Source organism: Gymnoscopelus braueri (genome assembly GCF_963280865.1).
Source record: "Gymnoscopelus braueri genome assembly, chromosome: 13".
In the NCBI taxonomy this organism is placed as follows: domain Eukaryota; kingdom Metazoa; phylum Chordata; class Actinopteri; order Myctophiformes; family Myctophidae; genus Gymnoscopelus; species Gymnoscopelus braueri.
This window is the reverse complement of record NC_137615.1, coordinates 23,938,246-23,955,505: the sequence shown is the minus strand read 5'-3', so window position 1 is coordinate 23,955,505 and position 17,260 is coordinate 23,938,246. Positions and strand designations below refer to the sequence as shown.

General features: G+C 43.7%; 1 protein-coding gene across 1 annotated transcript in view; it reads left to right on the top strand.

The window, feature by feature from the left end:
• The window catches only part of spop (speckle type BTB/POZ protein), a 100,760-nt gene that overhangs the window by 68,804 nt on the left and 14,696 nt on the right, over nucleotides 1–17,260 (top strand). Inside the window, exon 6 of the mRNA XM_080446241.1 lies at nucleotides 2,446–2,573. Within this exon, the coding sequence (XP_080302367.1) occupies nucleotides 2,446–2,573 (128 nt within the window). The remainder of the gene's footprint in view (nucleotides 1–2,445; nucleotides 2,574–17,260) is intronic.

The following is a 17,260-nucleotide window of genomic DNA, read 5'->3' as shown; positions in this document are numbered from 1 at the left end:
CCTACATAAATGAAGGAATGACGGGTAAAATGTATTATGTCATCACCAGTCAGTCAACAGCTGCACCTGATTGTCCATCCTACATAAACAACCTGACGGTATGAACTGTGTGTGTGTGTGTGTGTGTGTGTGTCAGATTAGCGGGCTGTCGGCATTGCGGGCTGTCGGCGGCACAGCGGTCCCTTGTGTCGGAACAGCGGCGTCTTTCTCTCCGTCCCCCGCTGTGCTGTTCCATACAGTAGCGATCCAGATAAATATCAAACATGTTTGAAAATGTTCGGGCGGCCCCGACGGTCCTATGAGCAACTCGGGAGGGTTAAGATTGGATCTTTAAACCCTCACACTAGACGATATTTATGCCCGAGATTCGCTCCTGATCTAGGCTGGGGTAGGGCACGCGATACTCGGGAGAGTTGTTTCAGACCCCGATTATCTCGTAGTGTAAGGCCACCTTTAGAGTATTGAAACTTGGTCAATCAACAACAGGATAAGCGTTCAAGGAATTAAGTAGAGCCCTGCAATGCAAATCTTGCAGGACCGGGCAGTCTTTCAGTTGCTGCCGGCAGTCAAAAAAGGCACTGGGAGACAAACTGGTGCTGAAGTGTTTAACACATCGACCGCCAGAGGTTAATCTCATAATGTACTCACCAGTGCCAAGGTGTTTTTGTTGTTTTTTTGTTTTTTTCATGTCGCCATAGATCTTGTTAAAATCCTTAAGATTGAGCCGTACACGGACTGTTTACATCCGCGACATCTCAACGTATCTCCCAGTGAAAATCACGTGTCAAACGGGGCATCCATGTTGTAGTTAGAGCGGATTACGTTAAACAGTGAAATGCGAGGAGAAAAAACTACAGGAAGAGAATTGAGTTTCAGTTTCGTCTGTAGAATGGGAGCGGACGTGATCGTCAAAACCGGATCCCAAATAATTCCGTTTCCGGTCATCAAACCGGAAACGGAAGTGGATCAAAAAAAATCCGAAAGTGAACCCGGAAATGTTTAGCGCGAAAAGACCGTGGACCGTAGGGCTACGGTCTCGGCGCTTAACAGTTGGATTTAACGGACCGTAGGACTACGTTCTTGGCGGTTAATGTGTTAATGGAATGTATTGAAGTCAATGAGAGCCTGTTGGACAAGGACATCATTAAATACTAATCTGAATAGCCGTTTCAGGAAAATAAAAGAAGACATTGTTTTCTGGTGGATTGTTTCACGATGTGCACGCTCATAATTTCATTGAGGTATCTAAACGGCACAGAGTATTTTTTTTACTGGGCAGTATGGGCTGTCAGCATGATACTGTCAGTTGGTGACAGCCTAATTGACAGTTTTGACAGGTATGCATCTATTTATTAATATCTACTGATCAGCATACACAGAGCCCAGCACACTGTGTCTCTGTCCGTGGTGCTGAAATTGGCAAATTCTGCTCCCCCACTCTCTGTTTCTGTTTGTATTTGAGTACCAATGAAAATATGACTGGAGCAGGATGCTGCTTTGCTGTGGGTGAGAGCGGGTGGTCAAAAATAAACTGCGGGGGGGGGGGACCGGTTGGAAACTATTGCAGGAGCGGGCTTTTAATGGTCAGAAATCCAGCGGGAGCTGGACTGTCTCGCTTAGGGCTCTGCTACAAAGTCACTAGGATAGCAAGTTGACATCAAACCTAGCATATGTGCCTTGGCTCCCTCAGTCACTATACTGAATTAGATGAAACACATAAAGGAGATCATTGAGGACAAGTCAGGCTTGTTAGCCCCCGCCCCCAAATCAACAGCATAACTAAGTATTCAATCAATTGTGTTTGTATGAAGGATATCTTCCTTCCAGTAGGGTTCCTTCACTTATGTACTTGTAGAATGAGAATGTATTCTTATTTTTGGCCGTGCTATGTGATTTGTCAAGATCTCAGTCACAAGCCATGCTAACTTGATACCATTCGTGCCATTTTCGTTGGTCCTCGCATGTGATTGATTTTAGCTGCTAGGTGATTGTTCTTGAAGTGCATGTCCTCACACGTGTGGTATTACATGTGCCATTCCTCTGGCTTTGTAGAGTTACAGAATACATCCTGACACTGTCAGAGATAATTGGCACTCCATAAACACATGATAATTGGACTCCTTTGATCCCTGCAATTTCCTACTTCCTGGCCAAAGAGGCATAACAACTCCGTCTCATGCTTACTGCTAGTGTTTATGAAAGAGAGAGAGAGAGAGAGATTCTGTTTTCTTCTGAAGTGTTAAAAGCTCCCTGCAGGCGATACTTCTTGCATCCAGCCTTTTTCTCCATTGTTCATGCTTATGTCCCCGACTCATAACACAACACAACAAACACACACACACACACACGCGCGCACGTACGTGCATGCGTGCACAGAGCCTGCTTATATTGTTAAAGTCTCCACATAACCTTGTATTCCCCCTGTTTGTCATCATGTTTTTGCAGAGAGCCAGAGGGCATACCGCTTTGTCCAGGGGAAGGACTGGGGTTTCAAAAAGTTTATAAGGCGGGATTTCCTGCTAGACGAGGCGAATGGGCTGCTCCCTGATGACAAACTCACCCTCTTCTGTGAGGTAGGACCCAGCCCCACCTGACATTCAGCTAATGTGACACTTGGATGGGTTTCGTCTTTGTTTGTCGTCAAGGACATAGTGGAGGATGAACTCTCATCTAAACTTGTATTATTCTCCTTTTGGTATTTGTGACAAATAGTATGTTCACCTCTGACATGGATCTGCAAATATACATTATGCACATTCCTTTTTGACTTTGGTAACTCATAGAGTCTCCTCAAGAGGACTTTAATCCTAATCCTAATTCATTAATTAATTTGATGTGATTGATTTTATTTAGGTGGTTGCTTTATGATGTTCCTTATATTGTCATACATAGTCAATTACTATTTATCTACCATTTTGATTCCTTGTTACAGTATATACAGTATTTGTATGGGGAATACATAGCCTACAGGTTTAGATCCCCTCTTGTGAGCTAATTGACATTCAGCCCACACTGGTTTAGCTGTGATCCTATGATCCCAGGCTGGCTGCTGTGCATTGACAATTCCCTTGTTGTTTCTCAGCTGTAACACAGGGGGCAGCAGAGGTCAGCTCTCCTCTCCTCTCCTCTCCTCTCCTCTCCTCTCCTCTCCTCTCCTCTCCTCTCCTCTCCTCTCCTCGTTCTCTTAAGCCAAGGAGTGACGAAGAGGTTAAACTTTCTGGCTATGTTAATGCCTTAGTTGTAATGCATGTGCCCATAAATGTTTAAAAAGTATGGCAGTGGCTGTTTAAAACAATTCTAATTAACCCTGCGGGTATGGTGGAGAGGGTGTCTTGAAGTTTTCCATTTTAGTGGAGGAGCGATGTGCAAGTCTGTTTAAAGTGTGGCCAAAACTGAGCTTATTGACAGAGGGGTTGGCGGGGTAGCACAGCTTCTACACGGCCACGTGGGATAGGGGTGGAGACATTGCTGTGCGTGTGTGGGAGTGGGAGTGTCCTTTCTATATTCTCAGTGTCTCTCTGCACCTGATTCCCCCCCCCCCCCCCACAAGCCCCCGTGGACATACACTGGCAAATTCAGGACAATCATGGACGGACTGCAGTGTTGATTTCGTCGACTAAAACCATGACGAAAAATGGTCGTCAAATACCTTTTTTCACTGACGAAAACTAAATAAAAGCTAAGCTATGATGACTAAAGCTGAGACTAAATATATTGACAATCTCGTCAACAAATAACTCGACTAAAATGTTTGGGAGGGACTCTAGTGGAGAAGAGATCCAGTAGAACTGTAAGGCAAGTCATTTTATGTTTGGTTGCGCTCGGTTGTTGCGCTCTGAAAATAGCAGATCTACAAGCTCACACTCACGCTCACTGTGGGCTTGTAGATCGGCTATTTTCAGCATGCAACCAAGTGTAAAATCAGGCATTACGATGCCATCAAGGCCCGCCGATATACATTTTACTAGACTAAAACTAAAACATTTCAGATGACTAAAATGTGACAAAAACTAATTAGAATTTTATTCAAAAGACTTTTATTCAAAAGACTATGACTAAAACTTGATCAAAATGTGCTGTCAGAATCAACACTTCACCACTGCAACGTGGCCTTCGTTGTGTTTGTGTGACTAGACACTTTGTTGAAAGGGAAAAAAATGAAGGAAGTGAGGGACTGTTAAAACCTTGCTCACCGTTTGTAATGCTGTGCATTACAAAAATCCATCAACCACAAAAGGTGGGGGGGATGTTTGAGGTTGCCGGTTCAAGTCCTCGGCATCTGTTTTCTCTTCTGTAAATATCTGCCTTTCTCTGGTAATTACCCGGCTCTGTTAATGAGCGGATCCCCTCGCGAGCTGGCAGCAACGGCGGGTGCTATATCTTGGAAGTGGGACACCACGTGAAATAAATGATGAGGGTGCTACAGCAAGGTCTAGTAGCTCTCCCCTGTCACATGGACAGGGCACTGGAGGGGAAGGGGGTGTGGGGGAGGAGGGAAGGGTGGTGGGGAGTGTGTGGAATGGTGCTTGAATCTTTCTGGTTGTTTTCCATGTGACAGTGAAGCCCAGTGTTTACTGTCAGAGACCTGGCTCCGCTCTCGTCCAGATGGTCCCATCGTACATCTGAGAAAGAGGGATCGCCCCTGAGCCCGTTGCTCTCCGCTCCCTCCTCCTCTTCGTCTTTTACCCTCTTATCTCACATGCAAGGCCAATCCCCAGTTTTTTCTCTTTTGGCTACTCCCCCCTTCTCCTTTAATGTTTCATCTCTTTGTGTCTTCTTCTCAGTCATGAGCGGACACCACACACACACACCGACACACCGACACACCGACACACACACACACACACACACACACACACTCACAAAAATGTACATTCACACTTTCTCACTCTGACTCTCCACCCCTTTCTCTCCTCCTTTGCTCAGCTTCGTTTTTCCTTCGCTCTCTTTCTCCTCCCGTCTATCTGTCTCTCCTTCTGCTCTCTTCTCATCTCCGTTGGAAAAGTGTGAGTGTAGGGCAGACCATGGCACCAGACTGCCAGCTCCACCAGTAACCTCCCATCTTCCCCTTTTCCCCCCTCTGAGAGTTTCTTTTTCATGGCTCTTTAAAACACATACAACACCATAATTCACATAGGAAAGAGTCAGCACAAGCCCTGCCATGTCTCTCTCTCTCTCTCTCCCCATGCTCACCACCCACCCCACTCTTTCATTCTCCCTCCCTTGCTTCCTGGCTCTCTCCGTCTCTGCCAAAGCCCTGGACAACCTGCGGGTCTTTAATGAGGAGATAGCTCACATTAAAGGTGCTGCGTTGGCTGTCAAAGGAAGAGCACCAGGGACAGAGAGACAAAGAGAAAGAGAAGGGCAGAGAGTGAGAGATGGGGGGGGGTGCTGGTACTGTGACAAAAGAAAAGGCCTCCTCAGAAGATGAGTGGGCACAGGGGGAAGTAACAAGGCATGGAGGTTGAGAGTTGCTGGGGTACAGGGTTGGAGAGGATGTTGAGTATTAAAAATGCGAAAAGAAAGAAAGTGGACCAGTCACGTCTCTCTCTCTCCCTCTCACACTTCCTTTTTTCGTCTCTGATAAGACGTACTGTATACCAGACAGCGGTTACTGGGTCTCTCTCTTTCTCTCTCTCTCTCTCTCCCCCTCTTGTTTTGTTCTTTCTCTGACAGTACTGCAGGTATAACTTCTTGCTCTGAGGTCACACCATCAGTACATCGCCTTGATACCACATTTTAAGTCGAGTCGATCGTGGGCACATGAGCACAAGAGTGCGCGCAGGTCCCCCCGCGGCCAACAGTAGATGTGACTCACACCTGGGTAACTTTGTACAGCAGCGCTTTGCCTGGGGGCAGAGCCCTGTTGACTGACAATCTAAGGGTTACTACCATGGCTTGAATGTGTGCTGTTTTTCTTTCTGCTTGCCCTGAAGAAGGCCTTTGTTAGGTCGAAACATGTAGGTTTGATTTAAATTTGTGAGTGCCTTGGTTTTTTACTACCATGAAAGTCTGTTTTGATAGACTAAAGGGTAAAAGAGGGCTGTTCTGAAAAATTTAGAGATTTATGGGAACATACCTGACGGTTATCTTAACACATTCACTGCATTTGACAGAGATCTCCGTCATTTAAAATACACCCGTTCACCGCCATTGACGGAGAGCTCTGTCATTTAAAAAAATTAAAAAATATATTTTTTGTTTTACACACAGAACCAGGAGTTAACGCGATCCAAAGATATACTGCTCAATTCACTTCCTGGTTAAAGTATTTGGGAAATATTCTGTATCTCAGCTCCTGTGTTTTACTATGTATTTTTGGCGAAACATGCTATTTTCAACTGGGTATAACAAGCGAACAGGAGGTAAAAAAAAATTTCTTCACGGAAGCACAGTGAAACCCTCCGTGATTAGCAACCATCAGGGGATCGATCATACTGGAGATAAATATTTTGTGGTTCTTGAAAGATTAGTCAGAATGCTTAAAAATGCTGGCAGAAGCTACAGCCTGTTTAGTCAATACCCCTGGCAGTGAATGTGTTAAGATCAGCTCATACGAAACAGTGTGAATTGGTCGTCCACCTCGAGGCAGTCAGAGGTAATGTCAGAGAGGCTAGATTGCTGCCCACTATCTGACATGGACGCTCCTCTCGCACATTTAAAAATATCTTTGTCAGACATTGTTTGATATAAAGAGATGGGCCACTAGGGGGACAACAGTGTACAGACATAGTAATATCCCAGGGTTGGCTGTATACACGTGCGAAATTGAGCCAGCATTTATGCGGAGGTACAACAATTGTTAAAACTGTCACACATTACAGAGAAGTTTGCAATTTAGAAACAGGCGGATGAAACAGCCGGCACGGATTCGACATTTCTCTCTTCAGAGTGCAAGCCAGCATGCTCAAGCAGGTACCCAGTTGGCATCCATTCAATTCTCTATTATTCTTTTTTTGAGCTGTGCTTTCCTCCACCATTGTCCCATGATTCATTGCACGCAGTAAGCAGACGACGAATGTGTTTCTGTAACGCATGCCCGATCGCAGTTACCGTTAAGGCTAGCCGGTCGGAGCTCCTTTTTCTTTTAAGGCTCTCTTTGCTCAGCTTTCTCTCTCTCTCTCTCTCTCTCTCTCTCTCTCTGTCTTTCCCCCCTGGAGTGACATGGTGGTAGGAGAATAAATGAGCAGGGTGCTGATGTTCAGCTGTTTCCCTCCTTTTCCTCATGGCGTTAGCGCGGGTTTCGCCTCTCCTGTCGGTGGGTAAGCACTTTGCCGGGTGACAGCACCCATCCTTCACAGGGCCCTGCCATATGCCGCGCTGCTGTCAGAGGAGACGACTGCAGATGCTCCAGATGCTCCCTCTGTGCACACTACACAGTGCACACACACTACATAGGGTGCACACACACATACACACACACACACACTACCAGCTCACCGAGAGGGAGAGAGAAGGGGATAAAGAGAGTGAAAAGGGAGAGGACAGAATTTTGTGTACCTGAAATGTGTGTTTTGTTGAGGCGTGGAGAGAACCATTTCCATGTGCTGTGAAGTGAAGTAAAAGTTTACGCTGTTAAAAGTGAAAAGGTACAACTAGAAAGGTGCACTCAGTAGAGCGCAAATCTCTGCCAGGAGGCGTGCCCTACCTCCCTCTGACAATATTGTGGGTAGTGTGCATGTATGAAAAGGCAAGAGGCAATGGAGGGAAGGACTACGATAAAAGATGCTGATTGTTAGTTCCTTGTGTCAATTATGTTTACTGGGTCGGACTGGGAACACAAACACAAATCAGCCCGTCAGCTACTTTATTATTTTTATGCCAAAGAAAAATAGGGTTTTTGTCACATTTTATAAATGTACTGTTTATGTTTGAGTTAATCAAATGTAGACTTGCATGGAAATGTGTCTCTCTCTCTCTCTCCCTCTCAGCTCACACTCTCTCTGTGTACAGGAGCTTTGTAATTGGCCAGTTAGAGATGTGCAGATGGGCCCTGACGTCACCCGAATCCGCCCGCACCTACAGTATTAATCATCCATCCACCCGCATAAATTAGATTATCCAATTCATAGATCCAGAACCACCCGCAATCCGCATTTCAAATAGTCCTTATTATTTATGGTATTCACTGTTGTTCGTTTGCTTAGTTGTGAGATCACTGAATACATTGTTTTACGGATGATTGGGCAATTTAAAGTCTGTCTTTTTTCTTTGCGTCTTTTTTCTTACCTTTTAGATGTTTAGAAGGACACAGAATTTGAATCAGATCCTGGCTTTGCCAAATACAACGTCCTTTAAAAAATCTTGTATGCAGTAAATCTTAAAGCAGCACTATGTAACTTTTTTTAACAACTATATAGCATATTATGTCCCACAAAATTATAAAGTTACATGTTTAAGCAATAACAATCATCCTTCCATACATTTATAGACTCAGGGCGGTCCCTGCTAGGGGCTTGACTGTATTACTATGTATAGGGGAGACAATGAGTTTCATCAGCCAGTCAAAGCGAAGACAGGCCAATCACAGCGCGTCCTTGCCGGACATGCTTGGCAGAGAGTCTTGGGTAATGAAGTCAAAGACGTTGGCTGCCATGTTATTTGTGTCCAAAGTGGCCACTGATACCCCCTGTAAGGTTAAATGCGTCCAGAGTCTTGTGAGAACTCGTGGGGAAGATCTTTTATTCAAACCTTCATTTTTATAGTCAAACCTTCCTTTATTTTTTAATATTCAAATATGTATTCTAATATGAATATGGAATATTGTTAACAAGTCTAATCCTTACCGATCCTGTCATCAAGGAGATTATATATTATGTTAGCTGCTTGGAGACGCAATTTATCGCTCTGGCTTTTGCTCCGTTTGCCTCCATTGCTCTTTGAAAATGTAAGGACCCCACCGGCGGCGGACTGGCCAACAGGACTGGCAGCTGGCAGTCTAGTAGGCGGCTAATTCATGCCTAATGACTTAACATTTCAGAGAATGTCATTAATATTTTCTGCATTATTTCACCCGCTCTCTCCCAAAACGCTGTTAATTAATGTTATGATTTGTTTGTTTTTATGACCTGTAGTCCACCCAATCCGTGGATATCTGTGGCATCCGCGGATATAACCGCAATCCACGCATCTCTATGGCCATTAGTGTAGACCGACAGCTTGCGCCCGATTGGGTAATTCAACTCCATAGCATGGTGGGATGTTTATTCCATAGCCTGGAAGGACGATTGATCTGCGATCATTAATTCACAAAAATGACATAGTTGTTGATGACCGATTTGAATTGAGGTCTTTGGCCTGCTGGCAGTGTGCACAAGAAATATCACACTGATCTTCCTAGTAATTTGAAAGATTAGCTGTAGACCGACAAAGCCAGACAGACGACCGAATGCTGATAAAAAAGTCTGTCCATCCAAGAAGGATATACAGATGTTGATATGAAAGGCATACACTGTCACACATGTTGTGTCTTTGTTTTGTTATTTAGCAAAATAGACATAGAACACACTCTATCACAGTACCATGCTTGAGCCTAAGCTCAGACTATAAAGATTTGATGTATTGTTTTACTCTTATTTTTCACTCTCATTCTTATTCTTTATTGTAGTGCAGTTCATAGGAAGCTTGCACAAAATAATTTCACAATTTCATTTAACCCCCAACTCCCTGCAATGGCACTTTCATCATGACTATGGTTGGCAGCTATCTCTGCCACTCTTACACCAATGCAACAACAACGGGTCTTTTAAATTCCATCAGAGGCCGTTTGCTTCTCCCTGGGTGAAGACCACAGAAATTGAGCACGCCAGCAAGACTTGCTTGCTTCTTCTTTCTGGGGGGCCCAAACATTTGATTCAAGTGATTTTAAATGTAGCCTCAGGGTCTCAAAGCTATCAGTTGTGCGATTGTGATCCTCCTGTAGAGAAAACAAAACTACTTAAGAGACCCAAATGTCTGCCGCTCAAAGACTGCTCACAGAGGCCCTGCTCACCACCAGTCAAGTGTGTGTGTGTGTGTGTCTGCACATATGTATGCATGTTCACACACATGACTGCTTGTGCACGTGTGCCTAAGAACAAGGTTGGCCAGGCACGACAGACTTTGCTGTGAAATCACGGTGCAGACTGGGACAGCGGTTCAGCAGCTTGAGTTCAAATCATGCATGAAATATGCCTCTGTCTGTGCAGATCCACCAAAAATACCTCTGTGTCAGTAGGTATGAGAGGTCTGCCTCCATGGTACTAGTCTTTCTGCAGACCACATTTTCAGTAACAAAGGCAACCTAGAAGTGTGCATAGCCACAAAATGTCAAATCTTTGGACTTTCCTAGATTTTACATCGGGAAACGTGCAGTGAAGTGAAAACGTATGAGACAAGCTCTCAAATGTTATGTTATACACAGTATATTATCACATTTAGTGCCGGAGGTCTTTTAAAACGGTACATCCAGTGCCAGCGCTTCTTACTGTTTACGGTGCGCTGATCTGTTTGGAGCTGTAGACGCCACGATGAGGATGCAGATGTAAACAAAGGGTGTGTGTGGGCGATGGTCGAGGGTCCCGACTAACGTCTGGAACCATAACATTTCTAACGCGATCCGCCATTGCAGAGTGATCATGCGTCGAAAATGGCTAATTTTCACCACGGTAAAAAGATATGAAGATAGGGACCTTTTTCTAAAGATCGTATCATTGGAGTGGACGGGAGGTACGTTTTTTGGACTTGATTCACATCCGTCCATTCCATTTGACAGGGTCCGCGGATCATTCCTAAGTTGCATTAGAGTGCCCTATGTGAGGGAAAAATTTAAACACACGTAGATCTACGGTTATGGCACTCGACGGGTGTATTTGCAAAACTGTAGATCTCCGGTTTTGGCACTCAATGTGTTATATATGACAATGTGTTAATCAATAATTGACTTTGACATTTGACCACCAAATTGCACCATACTGTATGTCAGATTTAGGTGCCTTTGTGACATACGCAAATGTATGATAACATTTTTATTTATTATGTATGTTTGAAGGAAACATGAGCTCAGTCCCAGGCTGGCAGAGGGAGAGTAGCGCCCGGGATTACAAGCTTAGGCAATTGGCACTGGGTGAAAAATGGGTTACAAAATCGTGGGACAAAGAAATGGAAGAAAAAAAGTCTGGTTTGTCTTCACACAGTCCTGTGTTAAGCGAACCAAAATGTTTAGACAAATGACACAATGTCGTACAGGCCATTCATCTATTGGACAGAACATTTCTTGGGAAAATCACTCCACTGCCATAGTTTTTTTTGTTTGGCTTATCTGCCTTTAAAAGGACATCAGAGCAAGGCTAGGGAAGGCTCACAGTGTTTTTGTTAGGCTCCAGTCCATCTGGAAGTCAAAACAGTACACCCTCAGAACCTAAATCCGACTCTACAGCAGCAATGTGAAGTCAGTACTGTTGTATGGATCTGAATGCTGCCGAGTCACAAAAAGGGATATGAAGAAAATCGATGCCTTCCATAATCGATGCCTGAGGAAAATCTGCCGCATCTTCTGGCCTGAGAGGATATCCAACGAAGAGCTACACAGGGTGACCAAGTGCAACAGCATAGTGTTAGAGATCAAACGGCACCGATTTCGATGGCTGGGTCATGTGTTCAGAATGACCCAGGATCGTATCCCTAAGGTCGCTTTAGGATGGACTCCTGCAGGGAAAAGGAAGAAAGGTCGGCCCAAAACAACCTGGCGACGAACCGTGACTGCCGAGCTAAAGGAGATGAACCTGACATGGGGCGAGGCACAACATGCAGCACAAGACAGGTCCCGATGGAGGCAGATCGTTAAAGCCTTATGTCCCACTAGGGACGAAGAGGATTAAGTATCTGCCTTTATTGATAGTTTTTATGTGAAGACGGACAGGAAAGAGGGAGAGAGACGGGGAGAGACCCGCAGAAAAGGTTGTCGGGACCGGGACTCGAACCTGTGACGCGCTGTCAGGCTACATTAGAGCCTAGGTGCCCAGACCGATAGGCCAGCGGTCCTTTTTGATTTATATTCCAATCAAATAAGAACAGTGGAAACAGTATGAGCACATTTAAATTAAAAATGTTAATGTGTTAATCACGGCCGCCTATTTGCTTAGCCAAAACCATAGCTATGATGATTGATAATGTGATTTGATAATGATACTGTGTATTGAGTCATTCTTATTTTTATTTAACCTTTATTTAACCACTCAAAGCAAGTTAATAATTACAACTGCGGCCTGGCAAAAGGCAAGGCCTCTTGAGGGAGAGGGTAAAGTGGCTAAAATAATCATAATAACAATCAGGTTAAAACAATAAAACAACGCAATGTAATAATTAACAAAACACTGTTAAAATGCACACAATAAAACTGAATGCATTACTGCAGAGCCAAATAGAGCCAAATAAATCGGGCTGAGGGACAGCAGCAGGAGTCTGAGGGACAGCAGCATTTGTCTTTAAGAATGTCCAGAAACAAAGACTTTAAAAGCCGACTTAGAGATGAAAGTTTCCAAGTTTTAAAGTTATGTGTAGGTCATTCCAGTCTATGGCTGCAGCAGATTGAAATAATACGATTGTGTGTATGTCAATGTTTACGCCATTATTGACATAAACACACACAGCCAGACAGCCACATTACAATAGTTATTAAATAATTATTTCACAGCTCAACTAATAATACCCTCAGCTGGATACCCTGTGCACAACTGCTAAAATGACTATTGTTCGAAGTAAACGGTAGCCAATCTGTAGCCTGATTAAGTGCAGACGGGGATAAAATAAATCCTCCACACAATGAAGCACATAAGCTCAAATGAAAATTTAAAAAAAGCTGCATTAGGAACTCCTTATGGCTGTGTCATAGTGACATGAGCGTGACAATGTGGTCCGCCGTCCCGCTCGCCGGCCGGCCAGTCCTCCCTTAAGCCAATTTTAAAATAAGATGTATGTTAAACATTCACATACTGTATGGATTGACTTAATGTATATTATATTCATATACAGCAGTATTATAAACCGTGATATGAAAAACAAAGTGTTTTTCCAAATTTTTGCCAAATATTTGCCCCCAAAATAGGGATGCTAGGGTTCATGTGGTTAATATTATTGGGTGATGATGGGTTATTCCACTGTATAGCGTCAGGTTAACTTCCAGTCCTGTTACTACAGTATTTACGCTCTGGTAAAACAACTGCTACAGAAGGTCAAGCGCTGTTAAGTTTGTATCACAGCATGTCCACTCGACTATTTACATAACGTAACATGGCATATAGTTAGTGTTTGTGTTCTTCTAGTAGGGGAGGAAGTATCAGTGTGAGGTGGAGGAACCTGCAGCGAGGGTCTGCTGTGTGGCAGCAGCAGGTCTGTTTACTCTGGTTTGCTGGAGAGTGGGAGACAGGTCATGCATTATAAAACCTGGTGATGAGTTTCTTTGCGCTCAGGGGTTTAGTGTGTCTGGAAGATCACTGATCTATTAAGGTATTGCAAATTATTGTGTGAGAGTGCGTGGTTTTTAAAGAAAAATCCTTGAATTTTCTGCACTATTTCAGACCTAGATCGTCGTTCCGTACAAACACAGCATCGCAAGATGTGTCATTTGGGTTTGTTTCCCTCCACTGATTAGAGAATTCCAGCCCATTGAAATCTGTCAAATTTCCATTAAATATTTTTGCTAACAGGCATCGCATGTCAAAGACATAATACATCATTGTGCATTGTGTTGTCACTGTTGTGTAAATAGAGAGCCTCTTTCTTCCTCTCAGGCAATAACAGCTAACAGAGTGACTTTCCAGACTAGTATTGTTTGACTGAAAGCACACAGCAAGACACTGATTATTGGAAACAAATTACTGTTGGAAATGTTAAACTTAAACATTGATTTTGACATTGCTTATTTGATATTGTTTGCAAAAGTGGCACTGTGGAATTAGCATTTCCTGTCTTAACTTGTTATTCTTATTAGTTAAGCATAAGTTCAGCAGCAATAAGCAACCTTTCCCCACATAAATAAAACATGTTGTTTTGAACACAAATCATCCATGGATAATTAAATTCAAATGCAATCCAATGACACAAAAATGGAAAATGGCTTGTATTTCATTTTAAGGAAGCTTATATTATAGTGTGTATTCTGTGTCTCTAAGTGTTGCAGTAGGCATGGGACTGATCTGAAAAAAAGAAAGAAAAAAACAGAAGTTGAAAATGAGATGAGGGAGGTGAAGATGAGGTGCTGGCAACTTAATGAATTTCATTTGATAATTTTTTAGAACCATTTCACGCATGGTGAAACACTGTAAATCTATAAACAAACACATAAACAGGCACAAAAGAGATTGATGCATAATGAATAAATAATCTGGGCTCTGAAACTGTATTAACTCTGCCTCTGCCTTGAGGAGCAGAAGAGAGGATGGGGGGTTAGCAGAAGATTCATGTTGATCTCTGAAGAACTGGAGTGTGAGGAGGTGAGGAGTTTACTGATACATTTTGTGGGAATTTAATTAGCAGTAGTATATTATGATTGCCGTTCGGCGATCATGCTTATTCATTATCGTCCACGTTTGTTTGTTTTACTTTTGCCTTCGGCAACCCCTCCTGTTTATTATCATTGTGTGCACCATCTTTATGCTATGTACTGTATATGGTTTATCATCATCACCACCACCACCGCCATCATCTTTCTTCATGAGTAAGAAAAGGTGAGAAGGAAGATGCAGGGTGGAGGAGAAGGAGGAGGAGGGAGGTGAGGGGGAGCGCAGGGAGGAAAATAATGCTGATATGTGCGAAGATGACAATGACTGTAGATGACAACTAATGGTATGACGACTGTCAGTGTGGCCAGTGTGCCTGAGTAACCAGGTGCTGCATCGATGTAGTTTGTGCCTGGTTAAACCGTGAAATAATTGGTCAGGTTAGCCAGTAATTAGGCTGGCTGTGCCACACTATGTCTGAGAGCACAGAGATGTCTCCACCATGCTAATTACCTACTGTATTTATACCAACACACATTGGAAATCTCACTGACTGAATTCTTCTCCTTTAAGCACGGTTTTGTTTTTTATTTTTTGTTAGTTTCTAGTGGGTGTTAACCACATAGCCCTGAACCTGGTACCATGTACCATCCTCTCTAAAATACATTGTTCATTGCAGCTTGAGCTCTGTTGAACTTATGACCTACGGTATGCCCCTCGCTCTTTGTTTCCTCTCTCTCTCTCTCCATCTCTTAACCTCGCACCCCTCCCCCATATCCCTTTCTCCCAGCCTTCTGTATTTGTTAATCAGTGTCTTATGAATGGCTTTGCCTATGTTATGTGACTTCTAAAATACATTGTTCATTGCAGCTTGAGCTCTGTTGAACTTATGACCTACGGTATGCCCCTCGCTCTTTGTTTCCTCTCTCTCTCTCTCCATCTCTTAACCTCGCACCCCTCCCCCATATCCCTTTCTCCCAGCCTTCTGTATTTGTTAATCAGTGTCTTATGAATGGCTTTGCCTATGTTATGTGACTTCATTACTTTGTGTGTGTGTGTGTGTGTGTGTGTGTGTGTGTGTGTGTGTGTGTGTGTGTGTGTGTGTGTGTGTGTGTGTGTGTGTGTGTGTGTGTGTGTGTGTGTGCGCGCTACACATACTCACATATTCCTCTGTGAGTATGTGGCGATGGATGCGCGTCAGTCAGATCTGCATCCCCCTGGAGTGTGATTAATGGAGCCAGCTGCGGAGACCAGACTGTGGCGCACGGACACACACACACACACACACACATATAGAAACAGAGATACACACAATACTCTGTACAGCAACACTGCCCAAAATGCTCCTTTCTCCAGAGAAGTCACATTTTCTCTCTCTCTCTTTTTTTATTTTTTTACTGTGCCTCTCCCTCACTGGCAGAAATGAGGCAGTGTTTATGAGAAACCATCTCTGACTCAACATCACACCTAGACTCCTATTTCCTTATCTGTCCCCTGCCTGTCTTTCTCTTCTCCCCCCTCACTCTCTCATTCTCTCTCTGCTTTTGTGCGCCTCTGCCCGTCTACTCTACCATTTTTATCTGCCCATCTCTCTGTATCTCTGCATCTGTATTCACGGTCCCTTCCCTTTCTATGTCCCTCTGTCTCTCTCTCTTCGTTCTCTCACTTTCTCTTTTATATCCACTCTGGCCCCCTCGCTCTTGCTGCTGTCTTTTTTTGTTGCTTTCTTTTTTCATTCTTCCTTTCTTTCCTCCTAACCCTTCAAGGCTAACTCTCATACCTCCCACAGGGCCAAACAAGGGTCCTTGACATTCAATTTCCTGCTTGCCATGCACTTTTTTATTGTATGCTTTACCTCCCCTTTTTTTCCTAGAGTTCGGGGATGGATGGATGGATGGATGGATGGATGGATGGATGGATGGATACAGGGGGGTCAAGCTTATTGGCTGACCCCCAGAAGCAAGGTCACTTTGCTGGGATGTTGTAGGGATTTTCATCTGCAGCCGTGAATCAGCCCCTTACTACAAAACATTGTAAATGTGAGACCTGAGACAAAAAAAAAAGTATTTGCTTTGTTTATTTATCTGGTGTTATCTCTGGCACCCAAAAGGCCATAACAAAGGGTATAGATTATTGAGCAGCGTTACACTGTGCACTAGAAAGATAAATTGCTACAGTAGGCTGTACTGCAGCTAGGTAACATTGACATTGTACAGAGTATTTACTTGGATTGCTATCCAAGTATTACAGTTTCAAGTCAATCTAAGCTATAAGTAGTTAGTCCATAATTAGTACTTGTGCACTTATGAGGATGTATGTTCGTGTGTGTGCGGACAGTACATGCATTGTGTGTTTTTGCACTCAGTCCTGTTGAGAGATAAATGAGTCTGGTTGACATTGTCTGGAACAGGTGGTGTAGTCAGTGGGGAAGACATACAGAGAACTCACACACACACACACACACACACACACACACACACACACACACACACACACACACACACACACACACACACACACACACACACACACGCGCGCTAACGCTCACACACAATATACTCGCAAATTGACTTGAATGTCCATTATCTCTCTTGTTTGAGGGTATACAAGCAGTCTGATAGAGTGAAGGAGGAAGAATAGGCCCCATATGGAGAGGCTGATGTATTGATTTCACCATTAATCACTCGCAGCATGTTGGATTGATTGATGCACTGTTCTTATGAACATTGCAGGCTATTTTGTCTGCATATTTTCTGCGTATATCTGACTTTTAATGTTTTAAA